General features: G+C 36.6%; 2 protein-coding genes across 4 annotated transcripts; both read left to right on the top strand.

Moving 5' to 3' along the window:
- Positions 1-586: 586 nt before the first annotated feature.
- Positions 587-7,997, top strand: LOC143449584 (uncharacterized). Its single transcript, XM_076949847.1, has 26 exons — positions 587-750; positions 826-879; positions 1,012-1,068; positions 1,154-1,222; positions 1,333-1,462; positions 1,600-1,724; positions 1,887-2,073; positions 2,148-2,310; positions 2,426-2,584; positions 2,733-2,856; positions 3,126-3,306; positions 3,382-3,544; positions 3,707-3,907; positions 4,191-4,352; positions 4,477-4,683; positions 4,818-4,943; positions 5,080-5,153; positions 5,228-5,393; positions 5,468-5,566; positions 5,751-5,872; positions 6,051-6,174; positions 6,366-6,521; positions 6,652-6,827; positions 7,006-7,198; positions 7,384-7,556; positions 7,631-7,997. Exons 1-26 carry the CDS (start codon positions 681-683, stop codon positions 7,746-7,748), a joined length of 3,579 nt encoding a protein of 1,192 aa, XP_076805962.1. The 5' UTR covers positions 587-680; the 3' UTR covers positions 7,749-7,997.
- A 1,188-nt stretch (positions 7,998-9,185) lies between these two features.
- Positions 9,186-18,113, top strand: LOC143449583 (uncharacterized). 3 transcript variants are annotated; one of them, XM_076949845.1, is made up of 21 exons: positions 9,186-9,353; positions 9,561-9,741; positions 9,828-9,993; positions 10,322-10,480; positions 10,627-10,777; positions 10,906-11,086; positions 11,148-11,224; positions 11,759-11,838; positions 12,056-12,271; positions 12,406-12,567; positions 12,740-12,946; positions 13,023-13,154; positions 13,263-13,342; positions 13,412-13,661; positions 13,882-14,003; positions 14,179-14,302; positions 15,057-15,212; positions 15,323-15,501; positions 15,712-15,904; positions 16,512-16,684; positions 16,760-18,113. In XM_076949845.1, exons 1-21 carry the CDS (start codon positions 9,257-9,259, stop codon positions 16,902-16,904), a joined length of 3,231 nt encoding a protein of 1,076 aa, XP_076805960.1. In that variant the 5' UTR covers positions 9,186-9,256; the 3' UTR covers positions 16,905-18,113. The 3 variants fall into 3 exon arrangements, 2 of the variants coding, with proteins under 2 accessions (XP_076805960.1, XP_076805961.1); XM_076949846.1 differs by having other exon boundaries at positions 9,186-9,357; XR_013114592.1 differs by lacking the exons at positions 16,512-16,684; positions 16,760-18,113 and having other exon boundaries at positions 15,384-15,501; positions 15,712-15,854.
- The last annotated feature ends 707 nt before the right edge of the window (positions 18,114-18,820 follow it).

Here is an 18,820-nt window from a genome sequence, read left to right as displayed (position 1 = left end):
TGATGCGGTAACATCGGAAATTGCATCTTTTCATCGTTTAGCGCTATATCGTTCGTATTTGTAGCACTTTCATTGAAAAAATATTCTAGCAAGATATTCAGATTAAAGTTATTAAAGAGTTAAGCATCAGCAGTTTTGGAGAAAGACATGATTTATATCGACTTGTTCAGCGGTCAATAAAGCGGACCCTGCACAGTGTTTGCTTAACAGAAAGTACGTCAACGCAACACTGTACTCGTTTGAACTGGGCTGTTTGGAAAAAAGGTTGAGATAAAAAACAATTCCTTTACGAGAAAAGAACTTTCTTAAACCTCAGATTAGACAAACATTAATGTGAGGTACACAAAGAATAAAAAACAACACAAAGTAACCGCACCTAGGCATGCAGGTGCCTAAATAACAGGGTCTTGGCTTTACTTTTTAATAAGTTGACCATTTATTTTATAATGCGTTTACTGCAGTATATTTGCTAATGTTTATAAAATTAATTAAAGAATATCTACAAACAATCGCATATCTGAGCATCGTTTTTCAAGATTCGTTTTTAATGGTTTTAACAAACTTTTTTAACGTTGTTTTGTATTCACAGTTGACATTAAATTGAAGCTATAACTTTATATTTTGTGTCACCGGAACCATTGTAGGAACGTTCTTGAAAATACGTTATCCAGCTTTTCAAAATGCTGTTGTGCAAGTTTGGTTTGGTCTTTTTGCTGGTGTTTACATATCAGTTTAGATTGTCGTCGCAAGGTGCGAAATCTGTGATAGTATAGATTACGTTTATGTACAGCTATTTTTTAGCGATTAATTGTAATCGATTTGCAGATATATTTGGAATGTGGAAACAATTTATGGACATGCCGGGGGATAAAAGAGAAGGTAAAATAATTAGACACTGCTGGCTTTTCCAGTGACTTACTGCAGACTGGCGCTTTTTTGATTGTAAGCATTGTTTTGTAACTACTCACTCATACAGCTATTTCCATGCGTTTGATTGTAATTGATTTGCAGAAGTTGTAAAACATGTGTGGGACCAATTTCAGAATGCTGGCAAGGATAACGGCAAAGGTAGATAAAAGTTAAAAATCTTACTTAGTTTTAAGAGATTTCTGCAGATTTTAAGCCTTTTTGTAGCAGTTTTATTGATTTTCAGGTGCGCCAGACGCGGTGAAAGAAATGTGGAAGAAGTATGAGGATTCCTTTCCGCCGTGTAATAAAAAAGGTGAAGAATGCAGGAACTCTAAAGAACTTCTGTAAATTTTAACACTTACCATTTTACTTACTTACTAACACTTACTTATTCAATCTTGTGATTATTTACTTAATTTCAAGATTGCAAGAAGCTTCTTTCTCAAATGTTTTCCAATAAAAACTCTGGTTACGCCGAGTTCAGTGAGAAGATGAAGAGATCAAATCCAAGAGTTTTCTCCTGGGCAAGAGGACCGGACGATAAAACCAAAACGTATTTAAAAACTTTGACAAAAAGCAGACGAGTGTGTATTTATTATATAGGTAGTTTGTGTGAGTATGGACATGTACTGTAGTATTGGCGCGATAAAACTAAACTTTTTCTTACTTTTCGATCTGTATGTTCCGTAGACCTTTCACTTTTGACGTGAAAGTTAACAGCGTTGACTTTGTTGGCTTTAATTATACCGTCACTCGTACTGATGAGTCTAAAGGATGGTCGGATGCTAAATTGTACTGGGCGGCAAGTCTTCCAGGTTGCAAAAATCTTACAATACAATAAATTAGGTTTAAACGTAAAAACTATTATACATAACAATCAAAGTTTTCAACAACTTATGAACAGTAGGTTTTAACCTTTTTACGATGCTACTTGCCGTGTTGAATAAATGGCAAAAAGTGTTTGTTAAATTTTAAAGAATCAAGGACCCGCTATAGCACATATTATTTGCGGGATGATGACAAACTTGGTACTGCTGTCGTTCCTTCGCCTGCTTGGTTTTCAACTCCCAGTATTTCGGCAATTTCGGAAAACAAGTTTACAGTATTGGGGAGAGATATATTAATGAGCCAAGTGCATAAACTGATGCAAGACGTCACAAACGGGTAAGAACTAAATAACAAACAAGCGAGTGAATGAAACAAACCTACTTCATAACAAATGGTTGATGATGATGTAGGAAGTTTCCAGTTAAACAAACAACGTCCAGCGAGGCTCCGTTTGAGTTGACGATTAGAGGCGACTGTGTTTACGTAGATGATGACGTCAGTTTCCCAAGCCTTAAGAAGTTTGCAATTTACGCGCGAAAGTTATTGTCTAACGACAAGACGCTCGACCTTTCGGTAAAGGAAGCAATCGTATAGCTTAATCGTATAGCTCATATAACCATTGCTTGTTATATTGATATGACTTATCTTGTCATCGTCGACTTGTAAATACTTATGATTTATTACAAAGGCTTCAACAGTTTGCGATGAAATTGAAGAAACATCTTGTATCTATTTCGAAAAAGCATCGGATGGGTATGATGGACACTCAGGAAGAAACGGTATTGACAGTCCTTTGGTGAATGTCTACGTGCACGAATTGGTCGGAGATGTGAAATTTTTCGTGCGGGTATGAAAGGAAAAAACTGAACTCGCTGCATTTGTTTCTAGGAATATATTGCACATGATGTTGCATAATCAACGACTGTTGGTATAATTTTCCAAACTTACACCCTATTACCAGCAGTAGCATGGTGAACTACTTTTCAAAATTTCAGGCATCGGACGGAACCAAAGGGCAAGATGGTGGTGACGGTGAGACAGGAGAAGATCGGACCTGGGAAAGTCCCGCGTTGGACCCAGCAAAAGTCTGCAAAAACGCTATGTTTGGATCAGCAATCGGTATGTACGAATTAGCATTTTCCAGTTTTTATTCTATTGCTGCATGATTAGTACTGCATTATGCCATATAAATCCAGGAATTAGTATCTATAAACTCCAGATTGAAATTGTTATCAAGAAATCCCGGTCCATATCAACCGAGCGGTGTTACTAACAACTCCAGTTCGTTAATTTTAACAAGAAGATTTTTCGAAATACACTGTTTACCTGTTAAAACGTCTTTCATTACAGTATATTATGCGAAAAAACTTCAATCGCAAATTTAACAGAAAATTACGGTCCCACTGGAGGGCCTGGCGGGGATGCAATGGAAGCAGGTATGTCCGGGAATGGCGGTTCTGCTCCCAACATAACAGTTTACATGGAGGAAGTATCGGGAAACTTTGTTCTCGAAAAGCATTCAGGGGGAGGAGCGCAACCAGCCCAACACGGCTATGGTGGCAAAGGAGGGTAAGAGTTGAGTAGAGCACCGGTATACAAATTTCGGCATTTCGCAATTTAAAAAAATTGCCTTCTTCATTATAGGAGCGGGGGGAAAGGCGGCTGTGGTGCAGTCTGTACAATTCATCTTCCATTTCAGTATTTTTCCCCATCTCAACCTCAGATCGATCCCTGTACCTTGGGCAGGCCAGGAAAAACCGGTGATCGGGGTCAAGATGGATTCGTTTTACATGAAATTCCTAATTGGGTATTGGACAACTTTTAAACATAACTAGTCAAAAACATAACAAATATTTGTCATGAAAATATTCCAAATTTTTTTTGAAACTTAAAAAATATCCGTGCCGTAAATGATCATTTTTGATCAGCAGTTTTGCTACAAATTAAACAGCTGTGGTTAACTTTTCAGGGAAAAGATGGCCCCGCCGCATACGACACTCTCACAACAATAAAGAGCGTCAAACCTTGGTTCCAAGATGACTCGGATCTTCTTCGGCTTATGCAGCGTCATGGACATACATTGTTTTTACGAAATAACCGCGATGAATCCAAGGAGGTGTTTTCATTTATAAAATCGGTTACAGATGAAGACTCTGAGATCAATCAAGACGTACGTACACTTCAAATCTTATTCGACTTGAAATAACATTTTATTCGAAAATTTATTTGGTCAAAATTTGTCACTTTTAGGGTAACTTGCAAAGTGTGTAAAGCAAAATATAACTAAATAAAGCATTATGCAGTTGAATTGCGTATATATACAGTAGTTACAAATTATTTCTTATGTGGTTTGTATTATTCATTTGTTGTGATAAAGGGAAAAGTTCGTTTACACATGCATTATTTTGTCATAGTTGGAGAAAAATTTAAAAATTCGAAATATTTTTGCAAAGGTTTCTTTCCGAATCAAAGCAATCGCTCAAGGGTTTGATTATTACGGAAACACCAAAGAACACGCTCCTGATTTGGATTGGCAGTACCTATATAAACGAGTAATGACATTACTGGAAGGTGGAAAGACATTTGAAAACTCGTACAACACAGTCAAAGATAAGGTTCTTACCTCTATGCATGACAAATAAAGTAGATTAAACTGAAATTGAAGCTTTTTTAAGCTCGTTTGGAGACAAGGTGCTGATATGATGAATTCCAAAACAACGTGTTTTAAAATTACTTTAGATTGAAAACGTCGAGCAAGTGAAAGATATCGTGCAATCTATTGTCACTGAGAGCAACCGCAAAGCTGAATTGCAGCTGAAGAACGAAAGAAATGAAATAGAGAGTCGCAAAAATTTGTACGTTAAAGCATTGAGAAAACTGGAACAACGAATGACATATTCACTAGGACAAAGCAAGACAGTCATCCAAAAAATTAAAGATGAAAGGGTAACCGTGCCAAATACCACTCTTTAAACCAACTTATAGCATTAGGAAAAGATAAATGTAACTATACTCATATCAGTTTCACAAACCTTTTTTCAGAACGACTCAGGTAGTGATTCATACACATTATGTTTTAGGAGAAACAACATGCTTCTGAAGGGGCTGACCCTTTCAAAGCAATGGAATTTATGGGCACATTAGTAGGCTTTGGAAAAAAGATTGCTAGTAAAGATGTATTCGGTGCAGTGAAATCTCTCAAAGACGTGAGGACGTTTGTATCAGTTGATAAATCGTTTTGAGCTGTTTAAGTTTAAGCAAACGTAACAAGTACAGTATGTTTGAAGAATTTTTAATTTGCAATGCAAAGTTATCATAATGCCAATACTTGTTTGCAAATAGATAATTGACAAATTTAAACAAAAAGGATGCAAAACGCCTACCATGGAACAAGCCAGTGCCACACTGGAGGACAGGTATAAATACTTATAAAAGTGTGAAATGCCACAGAAGCACCAAAGCGACAACCCCAATTGCACTTCACATTTAGGATGAAGTTCGGTGCCGCCTACAACGATCTTGGACCCGAGAACTTGGATTTCTCAAAGATGGACGTTTCAGCTGTTCCCGTCATCATGAAGAGTGATCTAGGAAGAAACAAAAAAAAATTAGCAGATGAAATCTCTTGTATGCTCGGAGACGGAAAGTTGAAATCGGTAAAAGGAAATAGATCGTTTGCATGGATTTTAAAAAGTAACGTATTTATAAAATTCTTCAATTTTGTTAAAAGGAAAAAGAATTAAACCATTTAATGGAAAATTTTTTCCGTGATGGCCAACTCCGAATTACTCAGATTGACCAACTTTTGAATTTCAACATAAAACTTAAGGTACCACCTATACAATAGCGTTGCTTATTTCTGAATAAAAGCTAAGTCTAAAAAAAGTCTAATAAAAGTTTTTCTGAATAAGCTCGTAACGCAGAACTCCACTTGATAGGAAAGAATTTTGGGTAAAATGAAAGACTTTGCAATATTTAACTTTTAATACCATCTTTACGTTTATGAAAATCAGAACATTCAGTATCGCTTGAAAGTTTTAAAAGAATCTCAAGATGCCGTTGATGCTGACCTACATAAAGCAAAAGAAAAAGAAGCATTTTCGATCAAGATGCAATTTACCGATCTTATGTTTAAGTGAGCGAGATGATTTTAATGAAATTGAAAAAACTTTGTGCCAAGTTTATGAAAAATCGGTTACTGTTATAACTATTATTTGACAAAAAAACAATTTTTATTTGAAACAAAATCATTAGTTACATGTAAAAAATCATAATTTAATAAAGTTATCATAAACGCAATGTCATTTTTGTAGTCTTTACCAGCAACAAGAAGCTGAAATCATGACTGCCTTATACGAGTTGTCGAAGGCTTATCAATTTGTCAGTTTGTGGAACTTTGACATCATGGGCAAATACGTGAACAACTTTGGCGATAAGGTGAAATTAGTAACTGGAAACATTACGGACATTGTGAAATGCATGCGTAAAAAATATCCTGTTACTTGCAAATAATGTCCAGCATTTTGCTTTGACGTGTTCATTATTCACTTAGAATCTATTTATTTCAAACTTCAAAGATTTTCTTATTAGTTGACTTGTTTATTTTAAAAAAAAATAAGTATTTTCAGGGTATGACAGACCATCTTTGTTCCCTGAATGGAATGCCTTTCCTGGAAAACATCTTACAAAATCTAGAAAATGACAGGAATACTTTTCTCAGACACGTTTCTTCTAGCGCCGGTCCAGCTTCGCACACTTTCAACGCGGTTTGGAAATTCGACAAGGTGTAACTTTTAAGATTAATTTATTATAACCAAGATCAATACGTGAAGTAAAGAATTGCGGATCGTTTATTGTGTATTCGAACGCTTGATCGCGCTTTGTGTTTAATCGCATTGTCTTTTTTTTATTCAGGACAATGATCCTCTTGTTTTCCAATCACTTTATGAAGATGGCCTGTTCACCGTACAACTTGAAGTTGATCCAAATGACAACAGAGTTGCCGGCTGCGACAATTGTTACAACGGTAGACTGATCTCTATGTACATTGAACTAATCGGAGAGTCTCAAGCTGAAGGAGTGCCTTCCACGTGAGTGTTTTATTTTGCAATATCATACAACTGACGTTTCTCTTTTTCCTGAAGCAATAATGACTAACCCAGTGGTTACCAAACTCTTGGCGCCCTACAGAAAAGATAAATTAAGAGACAATGCACCTTGCCGCTCTGACGTTCTCGCAATGGGGAAATCCCATGTATTTCATTCCAGGGTGTATGTCCGAGCGGTGCACTTGGGCGATTCAAACTTTCTTTTACCGAGCAACGATGGAGCGAGGAAGACAATTGTGACGTTAAGACAAACACCGGGAGACACCGCTGGCGGGAACATAATGACGTTTGACTTCAAAAATTATGTTGATTCAAGAGTTGATCCCGCTTTGGAGAAACTGTTTGACAAAGAGGTTGATTAAAGTACTTTTGAAGCTTTTTTTTTTGGTTGCCGTTGTACTTGTTATGTTAAGACACCATAAATTCTGCTTATTCAATTTCGTGATGTATTTTTATGACATCCAATACAAACCAACTTTTTGTTTTAATAATATTTTTATGCCGCAAAGTCACATATTTCTATTGTTATATTCTGCAGGGAAGCAAGTTCTGCGAAAACACCAACAACCAACTTGATTTTTTCGGCAAACAATCGTGTAAGAGCGCATACGCGACTTACACTGTGGTAGTTCCCAAAGGAGACCACGACTGTAATTTGGATCCTAATGATTGGGTGGATGGATTAAATTGCGACGGGCTCGATCTGACAAAGTGATTCGACTTGTTTTGGTGAATGTTTGGTAAAATTAGAAACCGATTTTCAATTTGTATCTATGTTTTTCCAGGTTTAATGCTGTTCGAGTGTACACCCGAATAAAATCATGGAGTGACTATCCGACGCAAAGCCAAGCCTACAACCTGATCTTGTGTCAGTCACAGGATCAACAATGCGAATCGTTGTGAAAATGTTATCGCTTGTCGTTTGCTTGTGAACGATTTCCTGTAACCATGATCGATATGTCAGCGAAAATGTAAAATGCCCAATGCATTTCTCCTATAACATTAATTACCGCTTGCTTACTCTGGCGTAATTGCTTTTCTTATACTTCCCTTTGCGGACAAAGCTAAGTGAAGTTTTGCAAGCTGAAACGCCCACCTTGGTCGAATGCTTGCGTCTTTTGTATATGAAATCATGCACGTAGGTAATAAATGCTGGGTTTGTCGCTTCAAACATCACATTTGCCTTGGCTGTGAGAAGTGTGATATTGAGAATTGGTGACGTGATTTCAAACAGATGATTCGTGATTCAAATTGAAAATGCATCATGTGACAAATATAATTATAAACACACACATAAAATTAACCTGGACTTCAGCCAACCATATATTTCAAAGAAAGTGTCTTTTTCTTTGTCGAGCTTTGTCCACGTTAACCGCGGTTTAACATGGCAGTTTCCTTCTGAAAAGAGCTTTGTTCGGTTCATTGATTTTGACGAACTAAGGCGTCTGGTTGTAATTCGATACCTCGTGATCACGAAATGGTAACGATCATTTTTAATTCAATTCTTAATTTATCATTCAGACTAGACCGACTTTTATATCTGAAGCTCTTGTGGAAACTAACACACGGAGTCAGGCGGACAATGATTTTCGTTTTTGTTACAAACAAGAACGCAACGAATCAAACACAAACCTTGTATTATAAGAAAGTTGTCAGTTTAGAAATCGCCCGCAAGAAATTTTCAGTACGACCAAGAGGATTGGGTAGGACAAAATCTTCATAAAACCATGAGTTGTTAAGCAAAGTGATTAACATAGTTGACTTGATGTTAGATATTTAGCTACAAGATTATTGTTTAAAGATAAATTGAACAAGAATGAAACTTTGTTATTGAGAGTTAAGTTTTTGAAAACCAGTTCATGCTTAGAATAAATTCAGTTCAAAATTTTACATATCTATGACGCAACTAACAGCTTATACCGTATCTTTATGGCCCTATACGCCCTAGCTAGAAGATACAGAATACACGAAGTTTAACGATTACGTCACAATTGTAATTGTTAGGGTAATATTTGAATGTGTTTTATGCTTTCGATAGGATTTAAAGTAACTCAAGTCAGCACAACCTTTAAATCTTGTTGTTGTGCAGTAATAACTCATATATAATCTTATTAAGAATTCATTAACCAGTAAACATTTACAGTAATTAAACAGACAAGAACAAAGTTTGCTTGTGGAGCCATAACATTGGTTTTGTGTAATTAAGTGATATCGGTATACAACCTGCGTTGGAGAATTATCATTTTACCACCAGGAACCAACAACTCTTTCCTTTGAGGTAAAATTATGGTTGAAATACTATTATATCTTTTTTAACCGGTCTAACGTTGTGCAGGTACCTCGTTTAGTAACAGCGGTAGGCCTGCTGTTTCGATTAAAAATTGTGGCGGAAGTAAAAACAACTTCTTGTAATGCTGATAAAAAAATTGGGATTTATCTTGTTGCTGATATACCTAACTGATCTTGTTGCTGGTATGATGACACTACCGAAAATACCCTTGACGCTAAGTAAGTAAGTGAGTGACTGAGTGTGTAAGTGAGTAAGTAAGGAGGACAATTTCATCAAAACAATTATATCTAGTAAGTTTTTCATGCTTAACTATACCAGTTGTCTCGGCCTTACTCCACCACTTCATGGTCTTATTCTACTATATTTGTTTTTTTTTCAATGCTGGCGTTTTTATCGTTGATGAAATGATATGGGTGCGTTTGTAGGAAGCCTTGAACAACCGGAGGGAATCGGTGAAAAGTGGAAAGGTGAAACAATGGACATTCCACCGTTTACGTGGTTTTCAGCTCCCGCGATATCAGAAATCTCCAAAAACAAGTTTAGTGTTTTGGGACGAGCAATTCATTTGAGCCAAGTGCATAAATTGATGCAAGATGCCACGAAAGGGTGAGGGCAAAAACCGACGTGATTAAATTGAAGCAAAAATTTCAAAAAGCGATAACTGTATTTCAAGTTCTTCATTCATTTTTCAGCACGTTTCCAATCGATCAAATGACGTCTAGCGATGATTTATTTGAATTGACAATCAGAGGTGACGTTGTTTATGTCGACAATGACGTCACGTTCATAGGTCTGCGGAAGATTGAACTATTCGCGCGAAAATTGATCTCGAACGGAAAATTTTTCATCAGATTTTCGGTAAAGTTAGAGATTTGAAATTGGTTATCACGATGCATCTCGAACATTTAAAGCAAAAGTAACGAAAAATTCCTTAATCTTAACGTGATTTTTCATGAAAAATGTACTGTAATTATTGCTGATTAACTTAGTTTTGTAGCTTCAGCTTTTGCAATCAAACGTTCGTTGTCAAACGTGCGTTAAAATTGCAAACATGACATAGTATTGTTTTAAGCACATGTCCAACTGGAATGCTTATTTTCAGAATAATTGTTGATAAATTTACAAAATAATCAAATAATTACAATACACTTTGGCGAAATAAATCTCACAAAAATATTTTACAAAGGCTCCCAAGGTATGCGATGAAATCGATGGTTTGTCTTGTAATTTCTTAAGTAAAGCATCTGATGGAGAAGATGGCAAGGATGGAAAATCTGGCATTGATAGCCCTAATGTGGACATTTACCTTCATAAATTAGTTGGAAATGTCGATGTTCATGTCAAGGTAAAGCAACGACAAGAACTAGCTTGATTTTTTTATATGAACCGAAATATCGCATGAAACTCATTGTACAGAGACCAGTAATTTTTATGTATTCCTTGGGTTAAAACGTGATGACTAGAACAAACAGTGCATGTGATGATGTGCAGGCATCTGATGGAACTGCAGGGCAAGATGGAGGCGACGGAATCAGAGGAAAAGATAACAACGAAGAAAGTCCACCACTTAAAGAAGAAGAAGCTTGCAAAGACGAACATTTTAATTTTGATTGTGCTTTTTGGGTTTATAAAGGACCAGAAAGTACGAGACACAAATTTCATGAATTTGTATTTACTTTACGAGAATATTGGTCTTGCATTTATTAGAACGTTTAACTTATTTTAGGCAAGACAAGAAATTTCCTGAACAATGAAATCATATCTTTGCAGATAATCCTGGTCCGAAAGGCGGACAAGGTGGAAATGGTAAAAGAGGTGGTAAGTCTGGAAATGGTGGTTCAGTAGCAGAAGTAAAGCTGTTTATTGTAAACATATCAGGGGAATTTTTCTTACGTCCAATTGCTGGAAAAGGAGCTCATCCTGCCGAGCACGGCCACGGAGGCAAAGGAGGGTGAGAAAGAGTCGTTTTGCATATGAAGGTATAAATACTATAAAGCTTCGTTTATTTGCAGGAATGGTGGACGTGGTGGGTGTGGTATTGTATGTTGGTGTCCAACTTATGGAATGTACCAGCTACGATCCCCACCCGGTGAGATAGTCCTTTCTGGGGGAAGGTTTTAAGATTAAAGCTAAGGAGTATAGTAATGCATATTTTGCTTATATTGTGTAATGTAGTAACTAAATTTTTCTGAAGAGTTCTGTTGGCAATAAATCATGACTTGCTTATTGATATGCAATTGACTAAGATTTCGCCTTTTGAAAATTGATTATTACAAAAATTGTACTTTTCTTCCGTTACTGGTCTGCAGGCGGTACCGGGGTAAGTTTTATATAAAATTTATAAAAAAAAATTTTCATGTGCAAAAAAATGCAAATGGAAGTGGAAAAAATAAAGAAGGTTAAAAAAGAATCTTCTTGGCCACTTGTGTTTTGTATATGATATCGATGATGATAGTATCTGCAAAAACTTGCATAAAATTTAAAAAAAAACAAGCAAAAAAATGAAGTGCGCTCATGGAAGTAAAATGATTGAGTAAAAAAGGAGTAGAAATAGGAGATCAAAAGATTGTAACCAAAATATCGAGCACCACTTGCAGGTTGTTTTGTCATGTTAACTATCTAGATCCTTGCGAAGGACGTGTTCAAGGAAAACCAGGAGATCCAGGACTAGATGGCTCTCTTTTATATCCAACTCCAGAATGGGTGGGTAGCTAGAAAGTAGAAGAAATGTAATTTTCAGCAGAAATATAATGAACGACTGTATAATAAATCGATTTTAAACTAATGCTTTAGTTTTTCTTGTATATGTTTTGGTCATCTTCAAGCCATGCTCAACCAAAAATTAGTGATAATCTTTATAATCGTGCTGTGTAATATGCCAAAGCGTGAATGTACCACACTGAGAAATTGAACACTTTAGGGAAAAGATGGTATTAAGGAATACGCAAGCCTCAACAAAGTTGGTAAAATCCGTAAAATCGGCGTAAAATCCTGGTTCAAAGACGACATGGATCTTCTCCGAATTATTCAGCGTCGAGGGGAATCCCAGTTTTTACAAAATAAAAGAAAGGAAGCTCACGAAATTTTTGCTTTCTTACAATCTGTCACAGATGAGGTTTCCGAGATCGGCCAGCAGGTAATTCAAAAAAGAATAATAACAACTATAACAGAATTATCTACGCTGAAATATAACCACACTACAGTATGAGACTGCACAGTCGATTGAAAAATTATTCTTTGTTTCATGAAACTCTTGCATTTTGTTCTCAGGCATCATTTTTTACGAACGCGATCACTCAGGGATTTGATTATTACGGAAACACTGAAAATTACGCCCCTGACTTAGATTGGTTCTTTCTTAGAGACCGAGTGGTGACGCTGTTGCGAAGTGGGACTAGATTTGAGCAAACTTACAATGAAATCAACAACAAGGTTTGCACGTTTTTACTTAACTTGATTTGAGAAATAACTATCTGGAAGTATGACATGCGTGGCAAAATGTCTTGTTACAAACGTGTTGGAAAAAACGTATATAATAGTCGTCACATGTCGGTCGATCGTTCCTACAATCAATAATGTAATTGTCGGTTTTATATGCTTTTAGGTCGACCAACTTCAAAGAATGCAAAACATGAAGCGTTTCATCGTCAAGGAAACCGAAAGTGTTGTCGAGCTGCAACTCAAGCATAACAAAAATATGCTGAAAAATCGCCAACGGCTATTTTTAAATGCGCTGAAGTTGCTTGAGAGCAGAATGGAGATTTCAATGAATGAAATTGAAACAAGCGTTAAAAACACTATCGAGAAAAAGGTAGTCTAACATGTTGGTTAAAGTTGTTGCTTAACTTCAAACAAATTTTAACAAAGACAGGGAATCAATTTTTCAGTCTGGACAACTTCCGTTTCGAACTATTATCGAATTCATATTTGCATTGGCCGGGTGTGCTTCAAACGCCTATGCTTCATTTCAAACCGGCGACATTTTAAGCATGCTTAAAACGGCGGAGTACGCTAAAAAGTTAAGTTATGAACTTTTCAAGTAGGCCTACATTTCTTTCATAACCAAATGACAAAATGGTTAAATGTTAAATGATGATCTGAAAAATTAAATAATCTTAAAATTACAGACGATGGAAGTTCTCATAAAACAACAAAATAAATGCAAAGTGCCTACAATTGAAGAAGCCTTTGTAACACTGGAAAAAAGGTTAAGGAATGTCAAAAATGAAATTCAATACGCCATTCTCCACTATGCAACAAATCTGCTTTTTTTTAGATTAATCTTCGGTTACGAATACAAAGATCTTGGACCTGAAAACTTGGACTTTTCCAAGATGGACGTGTCAGCCGTTCCCGTGATCATGAAGAGCAACCTGGGGAGAAACAAAAGAAAACTTGCCCAAGAATTATCTTGCTTGTTAAACGGGAACAATGACTTGAATATTCTAATTGAAGATTTTTTCGCTGATGCCGACTTGCGAATCACACAGATTGATCGACTCATGAACATCAACATTAAACTTCAGGTAATCATACACGCAAGTTTCATGCATAGAACAATGTAATCCAAACTTAACTTAAGGTTCTTTAAAACGGTGTAATTCATTTCAAACTTTTTCAACAAGTATTGTAATAACATGCATATAAGATATTTCGTCAGAGTTTTTATAGCACTATGTATCATGTAATAGTTTCTTGAACCGTATAACATTGTTGATAGTAAATAAAATTCATTTTTATCAATAGAGCATTTGGCATCAACTCAAAGCATTAAAAGAAACACAAGATGTTGTTCAGGCAGAGCTCGAGAGTGAAAGTAGCTCAGAGGCGTTGTCAGTCAAAATGCAATTTACCGATCTGCTATTCAGGTGGAGTTACAATTTTCCAAACATTCTGTTGCGGTTAATCAACTTTAGACACTTTTACTGCATGTATTTAACTGCATAGCGTTACTTTGTTTTATAATGCTTTCCTGGTAAAAAATAATATTAAGCATCAGTCAACTTTTCCAGGATTTAAACATTTCTTGTTTCTAACTTGCAGTTTATACCAACAACAGGAAGCTGAAATCATGAGTGCTTTATACGAGTTGTCGAAAGCTTATCAATTTGTCAGTTTGTGGAACTTTGACATCATGGGCAAATACGTTAACAGCTTTGGCGATCGGGTAAAGAAAAGCTTTGATGAATACTGAGAGCAATTTAATAGGCCAAACAAAAAAAACACCAGGGACCACATAATAATAGTTAGCATTAGCTTATGTACAAATAGAATGAACCAGAACCGTAGGATTCACGATAATCACCATCAATAAACACGTCTTGCATGTTAAAATTTAAAGCATAAAAACCTGAAGTTTCATTGAGAGAATTGCAACAACTGGAGCTTCTTTGTTCAAGTAGCTATGTATTTGACTTTTGGATTATTATTATATAACACTAATTCTTACTATTCACAAACGTTCTCGATTGTAAATTATTTGTAACCTGCAACACTCAACAAGTTTTAAACTTTATAGTTCGTTTTGTGTTTCAGTAGTGCTCGTTGAAAGCAACACAATAGTTGTATCTATTAACAAATATTTCAGTAGTTTTGCTTCCTGTGTTACCGGCCTTCCCCCATTGCTGGTTCGAAGAAACCTGCAGTTAATTATATCAGAGTGTATTGCAAACGGTAAAAACAAGGCACGTCTACACAACAGTGCTGATATCGGTAGAATCACTCGTTGTAAAACAGGCAAGGTGTAACCAATTTAATACGTGCTTCTGGCCGAAGTCAGACAAGACTGATGCACGATAAACCAAGCGTATCAGAAAACAACGTTACACCTGTAGCGCAGGAAACGTTTCGGGTAGAGTCTTCAGGAGGGAAATGCCCACACAAGACTTTCGTGGTTTAAAGCGCGAGTGTTTTTGTTTTAGGTAATGACCGATAACCTCGGTTCTCTCAATGGGATCTTTCATCTGCACAATATCTTCAAAACCATAGAAAGTGAAAGAAATTTTTTTCTCCAAGCCATCGACTCAAGCTCCGGTCCAGCTTCACACACATTTAACGCCTTTTGGAGCTTCAACAAGGTATTTATCTGGTTTAGTTTTCACGAGCAAAGAAACAGCAGGTCAGTTAGAAGTTCAAAGTATTTCTTCAACACAAGAGTATAGTTTTGGTTGTTTTTATCGTTCTACAGGATACAGACCATGTTATATTTAAATCGCTAAATGAAAGTGACCAGTTTGTCATGAAACTAGAACTTGATCCGAACGACATCGAGTTTGCCCGATGTGTGAATTGCTACAACGGACGTTTAATTGCGATGTACATCGAATTAAGAAGTGGAGAATCTCAAGAAAAAGAAGTCCCTTCGACGTAAGTGTGATTGATTTCTCTTCGCTACTATCACCTTATTCAACTGGCAACATCAGTATGAGTTAATTTAAAAGGTACACTTTGGCTGCATGTACGACTGACACTATACCTAGCATGACATAAGTTGAAAGTAGGCAAAAGGTGCTTAGGCAGGTTGCAGTTTCAGCTTATTTGATGATGTCATAATTTAGGATTTCTTTCCCAATGCAGTGTTTATGTCCGTGTGAATCATTTGGGCGATTCCAGCTTTCTCGTACCAGGCGGCGATGGAGCTGAAAATACAGTTGTTCGTTTGCAGCAGACCCCTCAAAGTGTCTCTGGTGGAAACGTTATGAACTTTGACCTAAATAAACCCATTGAATCAAAACTTGATCCTGCTTTAAAGGATACATTTAGCAAGCCTGTGAGTTACGGATTTTGAAAAGTTTGTAAAATTACAGTCTGTTATATATTTTATGCTAGCGTAGTGTTCTCCCATTTGCATGAAACAAAATAGATCATTGATATAGCTATTGTTTAGAATTTATCTTTTATAAGAAACTTTTTAGGCCGCTTTCTTGAAAGATAAATAAGCTCTTGCATGAAGACGACTCAACGTTAGAAAGTCTTTCTTGTTTGTTACATGCATAGTCGGTTGTTCGTAGTATTGACTTCAAACTGGACAAGCATAAAAATATACGACTAGATATTAAAAGTTTAGCAGTAAACTCCAGTTGTTTTTTACTTGAAAATTGTTTAAGAAAACATCTTTGCTTCTAACGTAAATTTTCTTTTCCAACAAATTTATGTTTTAATAAATGCGGAACTTTGTAAGAAACATTTACGGTACAAAACTTGTGCCTAAACATAAGCAACTACTGCTGTATAAGTCTAAGTTATACCAGAAGTCCTCACTCAAAGGTTCTTAAAAAATAAGATTGCTTCACTGTCTTGCTAAACAGTATACTGAGCATGGTGTGAAGCGCGTTATGTTCTTGCAGATTTATGTTTCGAGGGGTTTTTCTTTGCAGGGAAATAAATTTTGTGAAAACGTGGACAAGCCAAGTGACTTCTTTGGCGGTTGTGCTTGTAAGAGTCCTTATGCAACTTACACGGTAGTAGTTCCCAAAGGAGACCACGACTGTAGTTTGGATCCCAATAATTGGATAGATGGACTAAACTGCAAAGGGCTCGACTTGGCAAAGTAAACATATTTGCATTTGGTACTGTATGTTGTGTTTAGAACAGTTGTTGAATGGAACACTTTATGCATTTCCAGATTTGATGCTGTCCACGTGTACGCACGTATCAAATCGTGGAGTAGCTACGTATCCCAAGATCATTTTGAATACAGCATGAGATCTCAACCCACACATCAACTTTGCGCTGTGTTTAAGATATGCCGCTTAATGTCTTTTGCTTAACCGAAGCTGGTATAGCGAACAAGCACGACATATAAGCATCTTGGGATAAAAGATGAGTGTTCGTAAAACTGTTGTCACAAATTTTTATAATTTCCATTTCCGGAAGTTCATTTATGCTTACTATACAGCATTTTATTTTTAATTCAAAATGAAATTTTCAAACATGGTTATTAACTTTCACATGTTTAATTGACCGACGTTTCTTGGTTGTTTTCTTAAATCGTGGTTGGCTAATAGATGATTTGGTTTAACACGGTCACAGTACCTATTCCTAGTATCAAGTGCACACTCTCAAAAATGAAGTTTCGCGAATGTTAACCACCGGCGTCTTGTACCAGTAGACAATCTTCCCATCTTCACGGGCATCCGACTGCTGGACTTTTCTTCTTCTTTCGCGTCGGGCAACGGAGCTAAAAAGCTGCTCCACTCAATAGCTCTACTCTGAATCAATAGCACTCAATAGCACTGACAAACAAAGACGGACAAACCGGACAAACCGAGAACTCATGCTTTTGTGCGGTTTGTTGGGTGGACCATGGCCTACCAAGCTTCACAATTTTATCACAGACGCCGACTCCCGCTCCGGCAAACTACCAACTCCCAATTGAACCTGGGTAGGATTTAACCGCTTGAAACCGGTCTCGGTCAATTCCGCTCAACTCTACAGCCTACAAACCGGACATGACAAACGTGGCAGCTTGTGAGAGCGGCGCGGAAGAGAAAATGGCAGACCGCGTGATATCTGATTGTTCCATTTATCGTGACCTCACGGAATACATCACCTGTGTGCTTTGTATGACGTCACGGACCAGTGACTACTTGATTTCTATCCCGGATAAAAGAGGTGGCGAGAACACATCTCATACGACGACCTTGTGCGCATGCAACATAAGGTAATTTGCTGTAAGTTTTATCCCTTCGTGCATGATCACTATATACAGCAGTAGTAGCGTATTTTAAACCAAATGCATGTAACATTTCCGTGTCTTTCTCAGAACGCAATTGACTTTTTGTGCTTGGTTAATAGTCACGCGGACGATGCTTGAGATATTCAGTGTTGTATTGTATTTGGATTGTTATCGTTTGGTGATCGTTATAGGTATTTCCGTTAGTGAGTGTGTTTTTACCTTTGTAGTGTAGCACCGTGTATAGTTGACGCTAGCGTTTGTGAATTAGCTTTTATCAAATAAACTTTAGCAGAGGTTTTAATATATTTTAATACGTAGATACTTCTAAAATACGAACCTTGCACTCATTGGCTTGTCCACAACAAGTCGATCATAATCTCTAAGTGATCCTTCTACTTCGAAACACAGTACCGTATACTTCAAACATGCGGTAAACACGCAATGCGATAGATCTATATTACTGATAATTTTCTTTAATGATTCTTTGTGTAGTGCAGAATACCCAAAGCAGGATCAGAAAAGATAATGACAATTTATGAACGCCGTTTCTAATAGAAGTAAAGAGCTGAAAACGTTAGCTTTCATGAGCCTAAAAAAGTCGGTTAAAATAACCAGTTAAATCCCTTCAAGTAATCGATTAGTTATATTTGGTTTAAAAAAATTCGAGTGTTGCATTAAGCAAATTGAAGTGAATAACTCGGTCAATATCAACTGCATAAGGAACCTGCTTAAATGGCGAGGTATCATTTTCGAGTCTTTATCCTTTGTGGTATGCCTCGTCAATAAATTGCTACTAGGCAATGCTACAAATTGGGGACGAATTTGCATCAAAAGATTCATCTCAAGAACAATCAAAGTACAGTTAAATTACGCTATAAAGGCAAAAAATTAGGTTTGTTCGCTCTTAAATATCAATATTTTCATAATGATTCTCCAAACCTAACCGCCTAACTATGAAACGACCATAATGAAACGCTTGTTGACTTTCTTACTGGCGTATCAAAGTAG

This window comes from Clavelina lepadiformis, chromosome 3 (assembly GCF_947623445.1).
Source record: "Clavelina lepadiformis chromosome 3, kaClaLepa1.1, whole genome shotgun sequence".
In the NCBI taxonomy this organism is placed as follows: Eukaryota; Metazoa; Chordata; class Ascidiacea; order Aplousobranchia; family Clavelinidae; genus Clavelina; species Clavelina lepadiformis.
Note: the sequence above shows the minus strand (reverse complement) of the source record. Positions and strands in the feature narration are given on the sequence as shown.